Genomic DNA, 22,002 nt, shown 5'->3' on the forward strand with positions numbered 1-22,002 from the left:
GCCGAAACCTATTCGATCGGGTATACATCTTTATACTTCATCCTCAGGCCCTAATACTCCTCTGAACAGAACTCTCCAAGTTCTTACTAAACAGGGCGATTCATTATCCCCTTTCTCCAGTGTCCCATAACCCTACAGGGCTTCAACCCTAGGAAATGGTTCTGGCATCCCTGAATGTAAGTGGTCAAGGTTTTCTGACATGTGGCATCTGCAGCCCGAACTCCTGGCCCCTCCATGGAAAAGAAGGCTGAAATACAAAAAGGTGATACATGTATTATTAATATCACAAATAAAATGATCATAGATTGTGGGCACGGCACAATAGATTTAGACAGAAAGGACACAAGCATAGACAACAATGTTGTGTGTCTGAGTGTGACTAGCTAAACCAATATATCAAATATGGGAAGAGACCCAAATCTGAACCTCAATGTAGACAAACAGTCCTCACAGTCTGGTTTTCTGATGTGCTGCCAAGACGTAAAAACATTAAGACTCAAGCAAACCCTAAATGCTGCGTATTTCTTTAGTGCAGCTAGCTAGGTCATAACTGATATATAAATACAGAAAGGACAGGAACCCCCTTTACTGTTGTGTTTTACCTATGTACAGCAAAACAAGGCTATAAATATAAAGACAGAAAGACCCAAACTTCTATGTTGTGTATTTCTGACAAACCACCAAATATAGTTATAAGATTAATATGAACACCAACTCCCGTGTTGTGCATTTCTGCTATGCCACAGGGAAAAATATGGAACACAAGACAATCCTTTCTGTCATGCACTTCTGTAGTGTAGTTCAGATAGAACCAACACTGAGAAAGGACACAAGCAACCTGCAGCATTGTGCTTTTCTAAAACAGAAAACACCAACAAGCTTCAATCTTGAGTATTTCTGCTGTGCAACAACATAAAAGCAGACACTGAGGAAAAAGACAGACAGCCTTTACAGCTGCAATCTTTCTGGTCTGCTGCAAAATAAAACAATAACGCCATGATGAGTATTCCTGCTGTGTAGCAAAACCTCAATCAGAAGGGACAGATAAGTTTAGGGTTCCCACACCCGTGCGACCCAACCTACGACTTGGGACTGCAAGACGCATGAGAAGTCATATACTATGGCTTCCAATGGGTACCATTTGTGTCTGTGCGACACCAGCAGTCCCTGATTCCTGGATCCACAGACCTCAAGATTACACAGGTCGCAGGGAAAAAATTGCAATTTTCAGGTCAAACAAGTAAGGGGTCCCCAATGCTGGGACTCCCTGGAGGATTGCAGCCAACAAACCCCTGCTGTGTATCCCTAAGATGCAGAAAGGTAGATCCATGAGAAACACTGCTCACTGTTGTACCTGATATACAAACTATAAGGCAGTAAATATAGGACATACAGGACACAAACATTCAATCTTTGTGTATGTCTGATGTGTAGCAATATACCAATACTGAGCAGAGATGCCACCATCCTCAATGTGTCTCTCAGCTGAGCAGCAAAAACAAAATCAGAAAAAGACAAGCAATCTTCACTGCTGTGTCCTTTCTGATATGCAGCCAATAAGGCAGTATATGCAAGACATAAAGGACAGACAACCTTCAATCTTGTATATGTCTGATGTGCAACAATATAACAATTCTGAATAGAGATAGCACATCCATATTGAAGCGATTTGGCTTTGCGACTCAACAGGTCAAATCGCATGGCTAAAATCAGCACAACACCACTTTGTGGTGCTACACGGATTACCAAAGGCAGTATATGTACTACACCTGGCAGGGGTTCAATTTGTATTTCTGCTATGTAGCCCAACAAATTCGAACCATCAATTTTCACTGCTGCCTTTCTGATAAGGCAGTAATACAGGACACAAAACCTCACAGACCTTAATGCTGTATATATCTGATGTGGAACAATAAAACACTATGAATAGAGATAGCACATCCATATTGAAATGATTTGTCATGCGACTCAACATGTCAAATCGCATGTTTAAACTCGGCAGCCATTGCCGTTAATAGCACTGTCTGAATCAGCACAACGCCACGCAAATCAGGACCATCAGACTTCACTGCTGCCTTTCTGATAAGTAACCAACAAGGCAGTAAAACAGGACACAAAGCTCCACAGACATACCTCAATCTTGTGTATGTCTGATGTGCAGCAATATAACCATTATGAGCAGAGATGTCACCAGACTCAATGATGTGCATTTCTGCTGTGCAGCACAAAACCAGAAAGTACAGATCACCTTCACTGTTGTATTTTTCTGATCTGTAGCCAAACAAAGCAGTACCTTTAGTATATAAAGGACAGCAAACAAGCTTCAGTGCAGTGCATTTCTGATGTACAGCAATATAGCCCTTATAAGCAGAGATGTCACAAATCTCAATGTGTATTTCTGCTGTGCCACAAAAACATCCCAGCAAGGACAAACTTTCACTACTGATCTACTGGTGTGCAGCCAATGAGGAGTCATGGTCTATCCCTTTATGAAATAACCAACAGGCAATTTATTTCATAGGCATAGCCTGGGCTGTAGATACTAAATCTCACCACCAGTGAAGGAACAAATCCTAAAATGGTTGGACACCCTACTATTAGTAGTTGTTGTCCTACCTTACCTCCATAGACTGAGCAAACGCTAGCCAGCTCAAACCCAGGTGGTGCTGATTAGCAACTAAAGTCTCAATGAGCCCAGCCCTAGAGACCAATTTAAGACAGCCTCTAGAAGAGGTGGTTACCAATTTAGCCTGGGGGGGTAAATAGCTATTTGCAGGCTTCAAACAAGCAATTATGTAGCTCTTGCATAGGTTTGCACAGAAAATCCTCAATTAAAAGGATGTAGGAAGCGATCTATGGTGAATCGCCTTTAGATCTGCCACTGAGTGGATTGTAGCCCAAACCAAATAAAAAAAGTTTCTTCTTACCTCCTACACTATAATATAACCACAGTGTAAAGGTGGAGTGGGAGGTTGGAGCTTATGAAAGTTAACTATAGCAAGCAACCCCCAAAAGGAGGATCTGTCACAAGGGAACCCCTACTGTGCCACACAGTAGCTTGGTCTCTGCCCATCCTTGAATGTTAGGTCAGCTTTTAAACATCGTGAAGCAACTTCAGATTCCTAGCAGCTGGGCTAATAGGGCCGGTAACCTAGTGCACCTGCTGACCAGGGGAGCTTCTGAATCCACCAACCACTGCCCAATTAATAACTTGTTCAGTGGTATACCTGGCCTGTAAGTAACTTTGTATCTACCAGGTCCCCTCTGTATGCTATATTCATCCCTACTAATGTACCACAACTGGGCATGTAGGGAGAGGCTGGCAACCTACTGCTTCGATAACCACAGTGTCTCTGCTGTAAGAGGGAGCTGTGGCTGGTGGTTTTAGCAGTGGCGTCTGCGCTATTTGTATCCCGACCCCAGGTTCTGCACTGCACCAGTCAGTATATACACGGGGAAGGGGGAGCAATGGCCTACTTACCTCTTTCTCATCTGAGGTGGTTTAGGCACACTCGTTCCTCTGCACCACCTGTCCACCATACAGCTTCTCTGATGTAAGAGGGAGCTGCAGCTGGTGTTTTTTAGCAGAAGCTTAAGGGCTATTTGAATCCAGACCCCAGATGAGATCTCAAATGCCCAGAAACCCTCTGGCTGGAATTGGGGATTTTGCAGCTAAATTCCCACGGCAAAAGGAAAGTACTCACCGTTGTCGTCTTCCTCTTTTTGCCACAGCCAGCGGGCTTGCTTTTCCATCCTTATGGTCCACACACAAGGAGGATAGCCGCCAAAGTGCCCCCCCCCCCAACTGCTGTCCCCATAGGGAGGTGCCAGGTTAGGCTGTGTCCTACACTGTACCAGTCAGTCTATATACATGGGGGGGGGGGGGCAATGCCTTCCATGCCTCATTCCCATCTTCCCATCTGAGGTGGTTAAGGCAGACATCCACCGTAATAAACTGGTGCCTCCTCGCTCTAGAGGAAGGAGGATGTGGGCGCCTGCTCCTACTGACTCTCAGCCTTCCCTCCTGGGTAAGAACGCCGCCGCCATTTTCCCGAAGTTTGAAAATGATGCGGGTGCTTGTTACCACGCCCTCTCTGGCAGCCCACGTGAGCTACCGGGGACCCAGGAGTCGGGGACATGATCCCCCTGGAAAGAACCGATGGCCAGCACCCCCGTCTGAACAGCCACCTGTACAGGTAAGGAGGGGAGACAGGATAATGGCCCCTGAAGTTCTGGGTACACCACTGTACCCAGGGTCCTTCAGCTCTCAGGGGGGCTCTTCCAATTTCTGCTACCCCCCCTGAGGAAAAGATAGGGGAACCCCCCAGGAAAGACAAGAATATCCTACCAGACCCAGAGGATTCTCAAGCTTGTGGTCCGGCTCCCAGGGAGAGACCACCAGCCCCAGGCTTCGGGTCATTTGTAAAAAAACAAAGTTTCGCTGTGTAGGGAGAAACACAATCAAAAACTGAGGATCAAGGGGAAGGGTGGGGACTTAAAACAGCTGTCGATTGATTGTGTTTCCTGTAGGGAGGAGCCTCTCATCTCTCAGGTGTGCCGTCCTGGAAGATGACTTGAGAAAATATAGTTTTTTTTTCAAAATTGTCGGCTTTTTTTGTTTATAGCACAAAAAATAAAAGCCGCAGAGGTGATCAAATATGAACAAAAGAAATCTCTACTTGTGGTAAAAAAGGACATAAATTTTGTTTGGGTACAACATCTCACGAGTGCAATTGTCAGTTAAAGTAACGCAGTGCCGTATCGCATAAATTAGTCTGGTCATTGACCACTTGCCGACCAGCCGCTGCAGTTGTGCTGCGGCAGAATGCCTTGGCTGGGCGAAATTACATTATGTAACGTCGCTTCGCCCTGTGGCGACTACTCACCCACGGAGCCGATGTCAGTGCCCGGCAGTCACGATTACCGCCGGGCTCCTGCGATCGCTCGGGGCACACAGAGAATTGGCATCTGTGTGTGTTAACACAGTTTCCAGTTCTCTGAGGGGAGAAGAGACAGATCCGTCTGTTCATACAGAGTATGAGCAACAATCTATATCTTTCCTTACACAGTCCCCTCCCCTCTTCAATTAGAACACACTAACCCCTTGATCACCCCCTAGTGTTAACCCCTTCACTGCCAGTGACATTTTTTACAATAATCAATGCATTTTTATAACACTGATTGCTGTAAAAATGCCAATGATCCCAAAAATGTGTCACAATTGTCCGACATGTCCGCCATAATGTTGCAGTCGTGATAAAAAATCACAGAATCACAGCACGCCGCCATTACTAGTAAAAAAAAAAAAATAATAATAATAAAAATGCCATAAAACTATCCCCTATTTTGTAGATGCTATAACTTTTGCGCAAACCAAAAATATATACTTGTGATTTTTTTTACCAAAAATATGTAGAAAAATACATATCGGCTTAAACTGATGAAGACATTTTTTATAGCAAAAAGTAAAAAAATATATATTTATAAAGCCACAGAGGTGATCAAATACAAACAAAAGAAAGCTCTACTTGTGGGGAAAAAAATACATACATTTTGTTTGGATACATCTCACGACCGTGCAATTGTCAGTTAAAGAAACGCAGTGCTGTATCGCATATAATGGTCTGGTCATTGACCACTTGGCAACCAGCCACCGCAGTTGTACTGTGGCAGAATGCCTCAGATGGGCGAAACGACATTATGTAACATTGCTTCACCCTGTGGCCACGAGGGGCGTGCGCCCCCTCTGCTAGCCCAATGAGCCAATGCGAGTGCCCGGTGGTCACGATCACCACCAGGCTCCCGCCATTGATTGGGGCACATGGAGAACCAGCATCTGTGCGTGTTAACACACAGTTTCCAGTTCTCTGAGGGGAGAAGAGACAGATTGTCTGTTCATACAGAGTATGAACAACGATCTAAATCTGCCCTTACACAGTCCCCTCCCCTCTTCAGTTAGAACACTAGGGAACACATTAACCCTTTGAAATGAAAGCATTTTTATAGCATTTATCCCTGTAAAAATGACAATGGTCCCAAAAATGTGTCAAAATTGTCCGACGTGTCTGCCGTAATGTCGTAGTCCCGATAAAAATCACAGATCGCCACCATTACTAGTAAAAAAAATAATTACTAATAAAAATGCCATAAAACTATCCCCTATTTTGTAGATGCTATAACTTTTGCGCAATCCAATCAATATACGCTTATTGCAATTTTTTTACCAAAAATATGTAGACGAATACATTTTGACCTAAACTGAGGAAATTTTTTTTATATATTTTAGGGGATATTTATTATAGCAAAAAGTTAAAAAAATTGTTTTTTTTCAAAATTGTCGCTTTTTTTTGTTTATAGCGCAAAAAATAAAAAACGCGGAGGCTATCAAATACCACCAAAAGAAAGTTTTATTTGTGGGGAAAAAAAAGGACGTCAATTTTGTTTGGGTGTAGGGATAAGGTCTGGCGTCTTCACACAGCCCATGTGCAGAACCCGACAGTAAGTCGGCGCTACGCTAATCACAGGAAGTGAGACATTGCCGATGCGTGGCTGTAGAGATCGGGAAATGTCTCACTGCCTGTGATTAGCGCAGAGCCAACTTCCTGGCAGCCTCTGCACATGGGCTGTGCAAACACGCCAGAGCTCATCCCTATTCGGGTGCAATGTCGCACAACCGTGTAATTGTCAGTTAAAGCGACGCAGTGCCAAATCTCAAAATGCGCTGAAGTGGTTAAGGGGGACAATCCTTCCGGGGCTGAAGTGGTTAAGGGGGACAATCCTTCCGGGGCTGAAGTGGTTAAGGGGGACAATCCTTCCGGGGCTGAAGTGGTTAAAGCCAAAAACACCGAATTTAAGTTGCTTAAAAAAAAAAAAAAATGGTGCAGAGCAGAAGTCGAATGGATTTATATAGCGCTCCATACATCAAACTAGAGAAATAATAGAAGGCTGAGGAGGGATTTGATTCCAGAAAAGGTCCTCCATGGGTGGGTTATGAGAAGCGAGGAATGATAGGGAGCTGGCGACATCTCGCACAACAATAAAGAAAACGGGTTAGCTAGTTTAGTGGGGGGAGAGTTTAAATAAACCAGCAGTTTGCCTGGGAAATAGAACACATAGCTCCTCAGCATGAAATGACTGACATAACGGTAACACAGACTAGAGCGCAGTACCAGACGGAAGTCACAAATTGCCTGAGGAAGGCGGAAGTTACCTCGCTGAGGGGACGGTGATCTCGCGAGAAGCGTAGAGTTCCCCGGCAAGGCGCGAAACTGAAGCCCCGCCTCCTGACCAAGCGCGCTGGAACCTGGGATATGACAGTGTGCTGTATAGCGGAGGAGCGCAGTTTGTGTGTATTAGTGTGATCCATTATCATGGTGCCGGAAGCCAAGTCTCAGCCAGCACAGAGCAGGAACCTGCCATGGTAGGGGAATGCATGGAACAACGGTGTGTGTGTGTGCGCGCTGTAATCTTGGAGTGGCCAAGAATACAGACTGCCTTGTCAGTTATAATAGGTGACAGGCTGATGGAGTGATGACTGCAGGTGGAATCCTGCTGCCCCCAGCAATAAAGACTGAGAGCACATGACATGTAAAAAGCAATGCTTCCCTGTGAGAGCTGTCTTAACTGGTCCGACTTGTGAATAGGTTCCTGCGTTACTTTGGTCCGACTTGAGTCCGATTTTAGCCCATCGGTTTTAATGGAAGTTGCATTCAAGTCGGATCAGTGTTTTTTTTCCCCCTGCAAAGTAAAAGTGTAATTGGTTAGTATGCATCACATACCAGCTCATTATGTGCCACCTTCAATAGAAGCCCACGCTGTTCCCGCTGGAGGGCGCATCCATCTTCGCCTCTCTTCCTTCTGGGGCCGAGGATTCCGGCTCTGTGACTGGCTGGAGCCGCGTAACATCACTCTCGCACATGCGCACGAAAGCCGTCTGTCACAGCACTCGCTAGTGGAGAAACAGCTTGGAGCGCGGTTTCTTCACAGCGCATCGGCGCACTACAAGGTAAATATCTCCTAAACGGTGCACGTTTAGGAGATATTTACAGTACCTATAGGTAAACCTATAACTACTACTTTTGAATTGGGGTATACCATACCAGGCGGTTTCCCCCCTTCCTGCCCAGGACAAATTTTAGCTTTCAGTGCTTTTGCACTTTGAATGACAATTGTGCGGTTATGAACACTGTACCCATTTTATAATTTACTTCCCACAAATAGAGCTTTCTTTTGGTTGTATTTAATCACCTCTGTGGTTTTAGATTTTTGCACTATAAATGAAAAAAGACCAACAATTAAAAATCTGATAGGTGGCACTGAATAGGCAGCACTGATGAGGAGCTACTGACAGGCATTATTGAGTGGCACTGCTGTGGGCACTGATAGATCTTTATTATGGGGACAAGCTGGCAGGTGCTGGGAACTGATTGGCAGCTGATGGGCACCTTTTGATGGGGGCTGTGCTGATACCCCCACCCGACGGGGAGAGCCACTGATTGTCTCTCCTTGTCGACGTGAACCGGGGAATGCGGTTTATCATGCGATGATCAGCTGTGATTGATCACTTGGTAAGAAGCCTCTGTACCACGATCAGAGTTGCGGTGTGTCAGACTTACACACAGCACCTCCGATCTCTGCATGCCGGCTGTGTTATCCTGATCACCTCATATGACATTACCTTTTGTACCATCACCCCCTCCCTTTAGAATGTAAGCTCTACGAGCAGGGCCCTCTTGTACCTTTTTGTATTGAACTGTACTGTAATTGTGTTGTCCGCCCCCCCCATACATTGTAAAGCGCTGCGTAAACTGTTGGCGCTATATAAATCGTGTATAATAATTATGAGATCCGGTCAGGATATCACAACCACTTTGCCCCTGTCCTGCTATGTGGCGGGCGGCAATTGGTTAAGGACAGGATGATTTTTTTTTTTCCCCCTCTTAATGACCAGGCCACTTTTTGAGATTGATACAGCCCTGCGTCGCATTAACTGACAATTGCACAGTCACGCAACGTTGTACCCAAACAATATTGATGTCCCTTTTTCCCCACAAATAGAGCTTTCTTTTGGTGGTATTTGATCACCCCTGCGGTTTTTATTTTGTGTGCTATAAACGAAAAAGAAAGTGAACATTTTGAAAAAGAAAAACATTTTTATTTTTTTTTTGCTTTAATAAATATTCCAAAAAAAGTAAACAGAAACTGTCTTTATCAGTTTAGGCCAATATGTATTCTACATATTTTGGTAAAAAAAAAAAATCGCAATAAGCAAATATTGATTGGTTTGTGCAAAAGTTATAGCATCTACAAAATGGGGGATAGCATTATGGATTTTTTATTATTATAAATATTTATTTTTTACTAGTAATGACGACTTTTTTTCTTTTCTTTTTTTGCGTGACTGCGACATTGCGGTGGACAGATCGGACACCTAACTGACGTTTTTGACACTTTTTTGGAAACCAGTGACGACATTATAAAAAAAAAAAAGGTCTGATGTTACCAGTGACACACCTCCATCCCTGAAATATACAACAAAAGATTTGCCGTGGGACTTTTGGCTAAACTGCTCACCTCACTCAGTCTCATGGCGAATCTTTTTTTTTATATTTCAGGGATAGAGGTGTGTCACTGACAACACAGACCTTTCTATTTTCTTTGAACCCGGGTGGAAGACACCCATTTAGCCTAAAACTGGTCTGTGGTCACCCTCGCCATTATATACATACATGCATGCATTTTATTGTGCATTAGCCGTTTAATTTCCAACATATAATTTTCATCTCATTATAACCATATACCCTAGTCTTTGGTGTGCTATTCCTTGTGGATGGCAGTGGTGTTTGTTTTGCTTTGGGAGCTGCGATGTGTATCAAGGGAGGTTTCTTGTCTTCCGCTGTCCCCGCCTGCTTCTTGAGCGTCTGGGGCCACCTACACATCGGCACCATGTATTCCACCAGCCACGTGACGTCCGCAATCTTGTGGTGTCAGTGTAGCTGGTTGTATTGTGCCACCTGAATGACCTAGGGGAGTGTCTGCACATGCGCACCCCCTGATGACAGTGGGCGCCTCCTGCGCTCATGTGTCAGTCATCCACACATGGTACAGTGGGTATTCCTGCGCTAATATGGAATTTAATATAAAAGTTCCTATGGTGCAGCAGACACCATGAGAGTTAAACACTACCCACGAGGTATATAAAAAAATCAATAGATGGTGTTGCTCTCCAACATAAAGTACTAAAACAAAGTGACAAATATATATCAATCCAAGTAGTAAATCTACACGTATGTATAAATTGTCCAATGCATTGATCCGCAAAGAATCAATATAATGGTGATCGGTAGAGTGCAATAGATGCAGGTAAAGTAACTGTAGATTATAAATACTAAAAAGTTCAAAATACATCAATAAGAAAAAAAATATATAAAAATTCAACGGTGGTCCATATATATGAAAGTTCAAATGGTGCAGATGAATCACAATCTGGAAGTGATATCTTCCAACCACGAGAAGGTGCTAACTGGCATCAACAAGTGGCGCTGTGAATCTTTGGTGCAAATGACACCCGTAGTTGTACTAACTTCCTTCCTTACTGCTGTAAGGTAAGAAGCATTCAGAAAAACGGGGGATGGATGATCACTGGGGGGGGGGGGGTGGTGGTCCCCAATCCGTTCCTCCTGAAGGCTTCCAGTGTATGCAGTGCCTAGAAGATGATTCCTCTAGATGCCTTTCTCCAGGATTAGATAAATAGCCAAGCATATAGAGGAATTCAGAAGAAACAGGGAGCCTCTATAGCAGTGATGGCGAACCTTGGCACTCCAGATGTTTTGGAACTACATTTCCCATGATGCTCTGGTACCTTGCATTGTAGTGGAGCATCATGGGAAATGTAGTTCCAAAACATCTGGGGTGCCAAGGTTCGCCATCACTGCTCTATAGTGTAGTATGTATAAACAATGGGCATTTTTTTGCACATAAATCAGAAAGTTAGGTACTCACATTTTAATATGTACGGTGTATCCAACGAGCGGCAAGCTCGCGGCCAGCACGTCACTTCCGGTGTCCGTATGTCCAATAGAGGAATCATCATTTATGCTCCGCATACACTGGAACCCTTCAGGAGAAACGGATTGCCTCACCTGCAAAGGAAAAGGCATAATGAGCTAGTATGCACTGCATACTAGCTCATTATGAAATACTTACCTTAGAACGAGGCCCTGACGTCTGGCCCGATCCACGCTGAGGGAGCTGACAAAATCGTGCCTGTAAGGTAGCTCCCCTGCAGCAGTCAGTGTATTAGAGCCCGAGTGCTTTCACACTGAGGCGATGCGCTGGCGGGACATTCAAAAAAAAAAAGTCCTGCAAGCAGCATCTTTGGAGCGGTGTACACCACTCCTGCCCATTGTAATAAATGGGCCTCGCTGCCGAAGCGCCTGCAATGTGATTTGGCAGCGGTGCTTCACGGGCGCATTTAACCCCTTCCTTGACCACTAGCTGGGTTATAAGTGCCCCGATAGCAGCCGCATAGCGCCACTAAAATGACTGTAAATCGCCGCTAAAACTAGCAGCGTTTTGCTGTCAACGCTTGCCCGCTCTAGTGTGAAACCAGCCTTCAGTAATAAGTGATACAGAAAATTTCTTACATTTAAACGTTTATTAACCACTTGGGTACCGCGCTATTGCCGAATGACGGCATTAGCGCGGACCTAGATTTCCAGGACTACGTCTATTGACGTCGTCCTGGTTACGAGCGGCCTGCGCGCCCTGTGATCGGCGAGTCCGTGAGACTCGCCTGATCACCGATCCGTGTAAGGGGTCGATCCCGACCCCTTATCACGTGATCAGCTGTCAGCCAATGACAGCTGATCATGTGATAGAACGGAGCCGGTAATCGGCTATTATTCCTCCTCGCGCTGACAGCGCGAGGAGAAAAAAAAAAAAGCCGATCACCGGCGGCCGTGATCGGGACATCAGTCCCGATCACGGCCAGCAATGAAAGGCACCACATGCCACCTGCCAGTGCCCACCTGCCTCCCGCAGTGCCATCCTGAAAAATAACAAATTAAAAGTAAGTGCCCCCCGTCTGTGCCCATAATGCCCACAGTGCCACCCCACAGTGCCACCCCACAGTGCCACCCACAGTGCCACCCAATCTGCCTCAAAGGTGCTGCACCCCAGTGCCGCCCATCAGTGCCCAGCAGTGCCGCCCAGCAGTGCCGCCCATCAGTGCCCAGCAGTGCCACCTATCAGAGCCACCTATCAGTGCCACCTATCAGTGCCCATCAGTCCCATCTATCTGTGGTACCTATCAGTGCCCATCCGTGCCACCCATCCGTGCCACTTATCCGTGCCACCCATCCGTGCCATCTTATCTGTGCCCATCTTTGCCCATCAGTGCCGCCTTATCTGTGCCCATCGGTGCCGCCTTATCTGTGCCTATTAGTGCCGCCTTAACTATGCCTATCAGTGCCCACCAGTGCAGCCTATCAGTGCCCACCAGTGCAGCCTATCAGTGCCCACCAATGCAGCCCATCAGTGCCCACCAATGCAGCCTATCAGTGCCGCCTTATCAGCGCACTTCAATGAAGGAGAAAAATGACCCGTTTGCAAAATTTTATAACAAACTATTAAAACATGATTTTTTTTTTTTTTTTTGCATCTTTTTTTGTTTGTTTAGCAAAAAATAAAACTCCGAGCTGTAACTAAATACCACCAAAAGAAAGCTCTATTTGTGGGAAAAAAATGATAGAAATTTCATTTGGGTACAGTGTTGTATGCCCGCGCAATTGTCATTCAAAGTGCATCAGCGCTGAAAGCTGAAAATTGGTCTGGGACTGAGGGGGGTTTAAGTGCCCAGTAAGCAAGTGGTTAAACAAAACAAACCTCCAATCAGTTCATTGTATGTATAATTTAGATAAAAAAAAAAAACCTATATATTAAATACACAAAAAACAGGTACTCAAAACTTTTGGATGAAAACAAATGGGCTAATTTTACAGTTTTAATTTTTATTCTTTTTCCAAAAAAAAATCGTTTGAAAGACCGCTGCGCAAATACCGTGTGACGTAAAATATTGCAACAACTGCTATTTTATTCCCTAGGGTCTCTGATAAAAAATTATATCATTTTTGGGGGTTCTAAGTGATTTTCTAGCAGAAAATACAGGATTTTTACTTGTAAGCACCAAGTGTCAGAAAAGAGTAACTCCATTCACACAGGGGCAACACGACTTCCAGCGAGACTTTTTTTTTTTTTTTGGGAGGCAACTTGGACACGACTTGAGTAGGAATCACAGCGCGACTTGGGGCAACTTACAAGGCAACTTGAAGTTGCCTCCAGGACAAGAGACTTTGCCAGTGGCCAATCACATAATAATCAGCTCTGTGGGAGGGAGGGGTTTGCCTAGAAAACTATTTTTACTTCCTGGAAAGTTGCTTCAGTTAAGACAGTGGATCAGACTTGGAGGCAACTTCCACTGAAATCAATGGGTACAAGTTGCCTAGAAGTCAGATTGAAGTAGTACAGGAACCTTTTCTGAAGTCGGAGCGACTTCAGTAGTGTACAGGCGGCTCTCATTCAATTACATTGATTTTATCATGTTGCGCGACTTGAGGCAACTTGGGACGACTTCAAGTCGGATCCAAAGTTGCTCCTGTGTGAATGGACTCTTAGTTTTTAAATGGTTAAACTGAGAATTCTACACAAGTGTTCATTCCCTTGAAGAAGAAACAATGTATCTCTCTGATCTTTTCTTGGCAGACTGCCCAGAGAGGAGGAAAGTCTCCACTGATTAAAGCGGGAGTTACGCCGTTTTTTGTTTTTAAAAGTCAGCAGCTACAAATACTGCAGCTGCTGACTTTTAAAATAAGGACACTTACCCGCCCAGCGCGCCCGCGATGTTGGCGCCCGAAGCCGATCTCTTGATCGGGTCTCGGGTGCAGCCGCCGCCATCTTCGGTATGGTTATCGGGAAGTGAAGCCTTGCGGCTTCACTTCCCGGTTCCCTACTGTGCATGCATGAGTCGCGATGCACATTAAGGATGGTCCCCGCTGTCTCTGGGATCCGTGTGTTTCCCAGCAGACAGCGGGGGACCCGCAAGAAGTGGCTTAAGTACCCGCAGATTCTGCAGATATCTATGCCGGAAGCGGGTGCAAATACCTGTACTATACAGGTATCTGCACCCCCCTCCCCCCTGAAAGCTGCCAATTGTGGCACCGGATGGGGGGAGGTTCCAATGAGTGGAAGTTCCACTTTAGGGTGGAGCTCCGCTTTAAGTTCAGGCAACTTGCATTGACTTCTATTACAGCAGTCTTTTGCAAGTCGAGTGCCGATTAATTAAAACGCCAAATATCAGCCGATATATCGGTTGACCTCTATTCCAGATTGTGATTCATCTGCACCATTTGCACTTTCTTATAGATTGGACCACTGTTGAAATTTTTATGTGTTTTTTTTTTTTTTTCTTATGCATGGTGAACTTTTTAGTATTGATACACTACAGCAGCGGTAATGAACCTTGGCACCCCAGATGTTTTGGAACTACATTTCCCATGATGCTCATGCACTGTGCAATGTAGTTGAGCATCATGGGAAATGTAGTTCCAAAACATCTGGGGTGCCAAGGTTCGCCATCGCTGCACTACAGTCACTTTACTTGCATCTATTGCACTTTATTGATCACCATTATATTGATTCTTTGCGGATCAATGCATTAGACAAAATATATGTACGTGTTATGTTTACTACTTAAATTGATACATATTGTCACTTTGTTTTAGTACTTTATGTTGGAGAGCAACACCATCTATTGATTTTATTTTTTTATATAGTCATCCACATATGGCGTTGGGGGCGGAGCCTCTTGAGCTCTTCAGGGGGTATTTATCTGAGGTTCAGCATGGTGTGGATTACTTTGTCCTTCTCACTGTGTATACACACACCCCTGTGGAAGTCCTCTGCTGTGACTTACCACCCATACGTATACACATTCACTTGGGTTTACTCACATATTTTCACATGGGCCACTCTGAGCACCCACTTTAAGTCTGTTTTTGACATTACAGGTTTCATTATATACTTGCACCTCCATTTCGTTTTCTATGTTATTTTCTTCCTTTGCTCTTCTGACATTTCTGCATTGTCACTCTTGTTAGCTTTGGTGGCTTCTCACCACTTTTCCCTACAGTCTCCACGTCCTCGCCATCCTTGGCTCAGGCCTTTTATTCATACATAGATCCATATGTTACTATATACTGACTTTACTCTGTTACTTTAGATTCTCTGACATACATATGCATGTTTACAGCCAATACCTTCCATGGACACAGTGAGACCCCTAGGAATACAAAATTTCTATCTGTGCCATGCTTTTCCCCCACTTGGCCCTTGGTGGGGTCTTGTATGGCTCCGCCTCCCTAGCTCCCTGTCGAGACACCTGCTGCTGCCATCTGGGAGCCACACACCCGTTTTTTTTGGCCATGTTTAGTGGTGAGTATGGGGTTTCTTATACTAAGACCCATCCTACCCTGTGCCTATATTATCAATACCACACTATATACCCAATCTATTTTTTTTTTTTCATCCTAGGTACATTTTACATGCATCCAACCCTGAAAAGCGAGCTGGGTCTTCCAGAACGCGTTGGGTATACTAGATGCCTGTTTGCTATATGATTGCTATTACGTATCTGTACTATCATTTCATTTACATGCATCCCTTATGAATTGCCATTTGTTGGTGATATCGATGCATGCTTGAATACATTTTATACTGTATTTACTACTGCTACGTCTGTTGGCTAAACTGTGCTCACCTCACTCAAAGTCCCAGGGCAAATCTTTTGTTTCAGTGCTTAAAATATGCACTGTTATTGTACTAATGGCACTAGCAGGGAAGGGGTTAACATCAGGGGCGATCAAGGGGTTAAATGTGTTCCTGGGGTGTGTTTACTAACCGTATGGGGGACTGTGTGACTGGGGAAATGCACAGATCCGTCTTCCTGCACAGCATAAAGACAGGATCTGTGTGATCTCCCCTGCCAGAACGCAGATTTGCCTTGTTTACTAAAGCAGATCCCTGTTCTGTCACTGTGGGAAACAATCATGGGCCAGTGGGTGCTCGACCACAAGTCGCCGGGTACGAGCCGACATACGATGACTGTGATTTGCTGGATTGGGCCACATTGCCGCAGTAAAACTGCGGCGGCTAGTCCTTAAACAGTTAACTGATCTAACCTGTGTTCAGCGTGGGGTCCCCTCCTAAATCCATACCAGACCCCAGGCTGGATTTGATTTAAATCACCAGTAAAAAGGCTTTATTTAAATTAACTCAAATTAATTCATAATTTTCAAAGAGCAACTGTCATCTCTGTCCTGCAGCGGCTCCTCCTCTGACCCGCTGTTGACTCACTGACAGTCCCATTCACTATAATGGGACGGCTGATGATGCGACAGTGACACAACAAGGTGAGGCATGTGGCAGCAGCAGGTGAGTGGATGCCCGCTAACAGACTGCCATGATGGATCTAAAATGACAGGTGCTCTTTAAAGGGGTTATAAACCTTTGTCGGTTTTTTTGTTTTATTTTATTAAATAACAAACATATCCATCTCGTCTCCACCATGCAGTTAGTTTTGCACAGTGTGGCCCCAATTCTTGTCTTCTGGGGTCCACCAATGGCACTCGCGGCTCCTCCCTGCAGCGGATAAACCCTAGAAGTGGTGCTCTCCCTGGGGGTTACCTTGCGGGCATGCTACCGAGTCCAGCATTTGCGTCCATAGACACAGAATGCTGGACTCGGACCCCCCCCCCCCCCCCCCCGCATCATTGGATTTGCTTGACAGCAGCAGGAGCCAGTGGCTGCATTGCTGAGAACCCCGGGCAGAGAGATGCAGCATGTCTCCACCGAGGGGACGATCAGGCTCAGGTGAGTAAAGCGGGGGGGGGGGGGGACTAGGGGGTCGGTTAGTCAGTGATAATGCATAGGATGCGTTATACAGCTGTATTTACTCAGTGCAACTTATAACTTCCAAATGAAAGATATAACAAACACCAGCATGTCAGAAAAAAAAATCGTTGCATTGGAAAATGGATTACCCCCTTAAGTCAGTATTTAATTGGAGCCTTTAGTCTATTGGGCTATGTCTACTAACTTTGAACATCTAGACTTTGCAATATTTGCCCACTCTTCTTTGCAGAACTGCTCAAGTTCAGTTAAATTTCATAGTGATCATTTGGGGACTGCAGTCTTCAAGTCATTCCACGGATTTGCGATGGGGTTTTAGTCTGGGCTATGACTGAGTAATGCAAGGACATTCATTTTTTTCTTTCAGCCACTGTGTGGTAATTTTTGCTGTGTGATTTGGGACATTGTAATGCTGGAAGGTAAACTTCTTCCCAAGTGCCCAAGTCCCTGCTGCAGAGAAACATCCCCATAACACGATATTACCACTTCCATGCTTTACTGTAGGAATGGTGTTATTTAGATGGTGAGCTGTATTCGATTTCCGCTAGATATATTGTTTGGTGTTGAGGCCAGATAATTCAATTTTAGTCTCCTCTGACCAGAGCACCCTTTTTCCATGTGGCCTCAGAATCTCCAAGGTGCATTTTGGCAAAGCTCAGTCATGTATGCATGTGGCCTTTTTGGAAGTGTTTTTTTTTTTCTTCTTGCAAACCTCCCATACAAGCCAAATTTGTGGAGAATTTGTGACTTCCGAACACCCAATAAGGAGACTGTATGCGACCGGTCTAAACTTCGTGGCATGTTCACCAATGCCAGGAGTCTGGTGGACAAGATGGGAGAACTAGAGCTACTGTTCTACGAGGAGAATTTACCATTCAAGGGTATTCCCTATATCACAAGGATAGAGAGCCCCCGCCTAACCAGAGGGAGGAGGAGGACCTTCTATCACAATTTGGATTAGCGGCAAGGATGGCAAGTGTCATAATGGGGTATTTTAATTATCCAGACATAGACTGGGTGGCAGGAACCAGGCATTCATCTAAGGCTCACCGGTTCCAAAATGTCTTGCAGGACAATTTCATGGGTCAGATGGTAAACGCACCAACTAGAAACAAAGCGTTACTAGATTTACCAATACAGACTTGATCACGGAAGTGGAAATACGGGGCAATTAAGGAAACGGTGATCACAGTTTCAGTATAAATCACAATAATAGGAAAAATAAGGGGAATACAAAGACACTGGATTTCAAAAGAGTCAACTTCCCTAAACAACAAGCCTTGCTAGGAGATACTAATTGGAATAAAATCTTAAGAACACGGAGGAGAAATAGGTATGCTTTAAAAAACATTAAATAAGGGCATTAGCCAGTGCATCCCAATAGGAAATACATTTAAAAAAAGCTAATAAAAGACCTAGGTGGCTTAACCCCAACGTAAAAATGCATATAAAAGCAAAGGAGAAGGCCTTCAAAAAATAAACAGGCTGAGGGGTCATCATCAGCATTCCAACTTTACAAATAGTGCAATAAGAAATGTAAGTGTGCAATCAGGGTGGCTAAGATAAAACATGAAATGCACATAGTGGAGGAGAGTAAGAAAAATCCCAAGTAAATAGTAAGAAAGGGTTGTCAGATCATATTGGTCCCATTAAGAATGATGAAGGGAATCTGGAGAGATGGTGAAGGTATTGAATTTATTCTTCTCAGCCTTCAGGAGGTAATCAGGGGACTTCAGTAACCAAAACTGTAATGTTTATCCTCATGACATGTCACAGGAAGCACCCTCATGTCTAACAGAAGACAGAATTAGAAATAGACTTGAAATACGTAACATTATTAAGTCACCGGGACTAGGTGGCTTGCAACCGAGAGTACCTTTTAAAGCGTTTCTGCACCAAAAAAAAAAAAATATTAAAAGCCAGCAGCTACTAATATTGCAGATGCTGACTTTTAATGAAATCACACTTACCTGTCCCAGGGTCCAGCGATGTCGGCGGCAGATGACGAGCGATCGCTCGTCTCGCTGCTGCCCCGCCACCATCCTCTGTCAGGGAATCAGGAAGTGAAGCATTGCGGCTTCACTGCCCGGTTCCCTACTGCGCATGCGCGAGTCGCTCTGCGCGTCTCTTCTGGTCCCCCGCTGTGTCCTGGGAACTGTGTTTCCCAGAACACAACGGGGGGCGGCGGTCTGCCCGGAAGGGGGTGCAGATACCTGGATTATCCAGGTAACTGCACCCCCTCCCCCCTGAAAGGTGCCGATTGTGGCACCGGAGGGGGGGAGGGAGCAGATTAGCAGAACTTCCCCTTTAGGGTGAAGAACCACTTTAAGGAACTCAAGAAATTGCCAGACCATTGTTCCTAATTTTTACGAACAGTCTACTGACTGGAATGGTACCAGCTGATTGGAAAAAAGCCAATGTAGCACCAATATTTAAAAAAGGACGAAGATACATCCCTGGGAATTTGACCAGTTAGCCGAACGTCAATAGTTTTTAAGCTCTTGGAGGGAATGCTAAGGGGACTATATACAAGATTTTAGCAATGACAACAGTATCATTATCAGTAATCAGCATGGATTAATGAAGAATCGTTCTTGCCAATCTATTAACCTTCTATGAGGAGGTGAGCTGCCATCTAGATAAAGGGAGGCTCATAGACGTGGTGTATATGCAAAAGCATTTGATATAGTTCCCCATAAATGTTTACTGTATGAAGTAAGGTCTGTTGGCATGGACCATAGGGTGAGTAGATGGATTGAAAACTGGCTACAAGGGTGAGTTCAGAGGGTAGTGATAAATGGGGAGTGCTCATAATGAGCAGGGGTGGAAAGTGGGGTCCCCCAGGGTTCTGTCCTGGGACCAAATCCTATTTCATTTTATATATAAATGATCTGGAGAATGGAACAAGCGGTTCAATCTCTGTATTTGCAGACGATACTAAGCTAAGCAGGGCAATAATTTTTCTGCAGGATGTGGAAACCTTGCAAGAAGATCGTAACAAATTAATGGGGTGGGCAACTACATGGCAAATGAGGTTTAATCTGGAAAAATGTAAAATATTGCATTTGGGCGGCAAAAATATGAATGTAATCTACTTAGACTCTACAAGACTTTGGTCCGGCCGCACCTGGAATATGCTGTCCAGTTCTGGATACCAGTCCTCAGAAAGGATATGTTTGAACTAGAGAGAGCCCAGAGAAGGGTAATAAAACTAATAAAGGGACTAGAGGACATTGGTTATGAGGAGAGGTTACAAGCACTGAACTTGTTCCCTCCTGGAGAAGAGACGCTTGAGAGGGGATAAGTGAGTGTACAAATACCATACCCGTGACCCCACAATAGGGATAAAACTTTTCCACCTAAGGGATTTTAATAAGATGCGTGGCCATTCATTAAAATTAGAAGAAAAGTGGTTTAACCTTAAAGCGTAGTTCCACCCAAAAATGTAACTTCCACTTTTCAGAATATCCCCCTCCGGTGTCACATTTGGCACCTTTCGGGGGGAGGGCGGAGCAGATACCTGTTTAATTCAGGTATTTGCTCCCACTTCTGGGCATAGATAGCCACAGTATCCGCAGATATCTACGACATGTCTGGTGCCTCCCCCGCTGTCTTCTGGGAGAGACACAGGTCCCAGAAGACAGCAGGGGGGACCAGTGGGATCGCGGAGAGCGACGTGCAGTAGGGGACCAGGCTATGAATCCGCAAGGCTTCTCTTCCTGATTCCCTTACCGCAATGGCGGCACCTCCACCCGAGAGCCGAGGGACAGAACGGCTTCAGTTGCCGACATCGTGGCCACCCTGGACAGGCAAGTGTCCATATTTTAAGGCAGCTGCAGTATTTGTAGCTGCCGACTTTAAAAAAAAAATGAACCAATTCAGCGGAACTCTTTCTGCGGGGGCATCGATAAATGGAAAAAAAACTTAGATAAGCACCTGAACTGCCACAACATACAGGGATTATACAATGTAATACTGACATAAAATCACACATATAGGTTGGACTTGTGTATTTTTTTTTTCTCAAGTCATCTTCCAGGACGGCACACCTGAGAGATGAGAGGCTCCTCCCTACAGGAAACACAATCAATCGACAGCTGTTTTAAGTCCCCACCCTTCCCCTTGATCCTCAGTTTTTTGATTGTGTTTCTCCCTACACAGCGAAACTGTTTGTTTTTTTCCAAATGACCCGAAGCCTGGGGCTGATGGTCTCCCCCTGGGAGCCGGACCACAAGCCTGGGAAGCCTCTGGGTCTGGTAGGATATTCTTGTCCTTCCTGGGGGGTTCCCCTATCTTTTCCTCAGGGCGGGCAGCAGAAATTGGAAGAGCCCCCCTGAGAGCTGAAGGACCCTGGGTACAGTGGTGTACCCAGAACTTCAGGGGCCATTATCCTGTCTCCCCCTCCTTACCTGTACAGGTGGCTGTTCAGACGGGGGTGCTGGCCATCGGTTCTTTCCAGGGGGCTTGTCCCCCGACTCCTGGGTCCCCGGTAGCTCGCGTGGGCTGCCGGAGAGGGCGTGGCAACAAGCACCCGCATCATTTTCAAACTTCGGGAAAATGGCAGCGGCGTTCCTACCCAGGAGGGAAGGCTGAGAGTCAGTAGGAGCAGGCGCCCACATCCTCCTTTCTCTAGAGCTAAGAGGCACCAGTTTACTACGGTGGATGTCTGCCTTAACCACCTCAGATATGAAGATGGGAATGAGGAATGGAAGGCATTGCCCCCCCCCCCATGTATATAGACTGACTGGTACAGTGCAGGACACAGCCTAACCTAGCACCTCCCTATGGGGACAGCAGTTGGGGGGGGGGGGGGGGGAAGCACTTTGGCGGCTATCCTCCTTGCGTGTGGACCATAAGGATGGAAAAGCAAGCCTGCTGGCTGTGGCAAAAAGAGGAAGACGACAACGGTGAGTACTTTACTTTCCTTTTGCCGTGAGAAATTAGCTGCAAAATCCCCAATTCCAGCCAGAGGGTTTCTGGGCATTTGAGATCTCACCTGGGGTCTGGATTCAAATAGCCCTTAAGCTTCTGCTAAAA

At 45.3% G+C, this 22,002-nt stretch overlaps 1 protein-coding gene across 1 annotated transcript in view; it reads left to right on the plus strand.

Annotated features, from left to right (window-relative positions):
• The first annotated feature begins 7,256 nt into the window (after positions 1 to 7,256).
• The window catches only part of RFC5 (replication factor C subunit 5), a 94,075-nt gene continuing 79,329 nt past the window's right edge, over positions 7,257 to 22,002 (plus strand). Inside the window, exon 1 of the mRNA XM_077462060.1 lies at positions 7,257 to 7,420. Within this exon, the coding sequence (XP_077318186.1) occupies positions 7,371 to 7,420 (50 nt within the window). The 5' untranslated portion in view covers positions 7,257 to 7,370. The remainder of the gene's footprint in view (positions 7,421 to 22,002) is intronic.

The sequence above is a fragment of the Lithobates pipiens genome, unplaced genomic scaffold (assembly GCF_037356315.1).
Source record: "Lithobates pipiens isolate NorthernLeopardFrog02 unplaced genomic scaffold, aLitPip1_a1.2 Scaffold_3, whole genome shotgun sequence".
Taxonomy (NCBI): domain Eukaryota; kingdom Metazoa; phylum Chordata; class Amphibia; order Anura; family Ranidae; genus Lithobates; species Lithobates pipiens.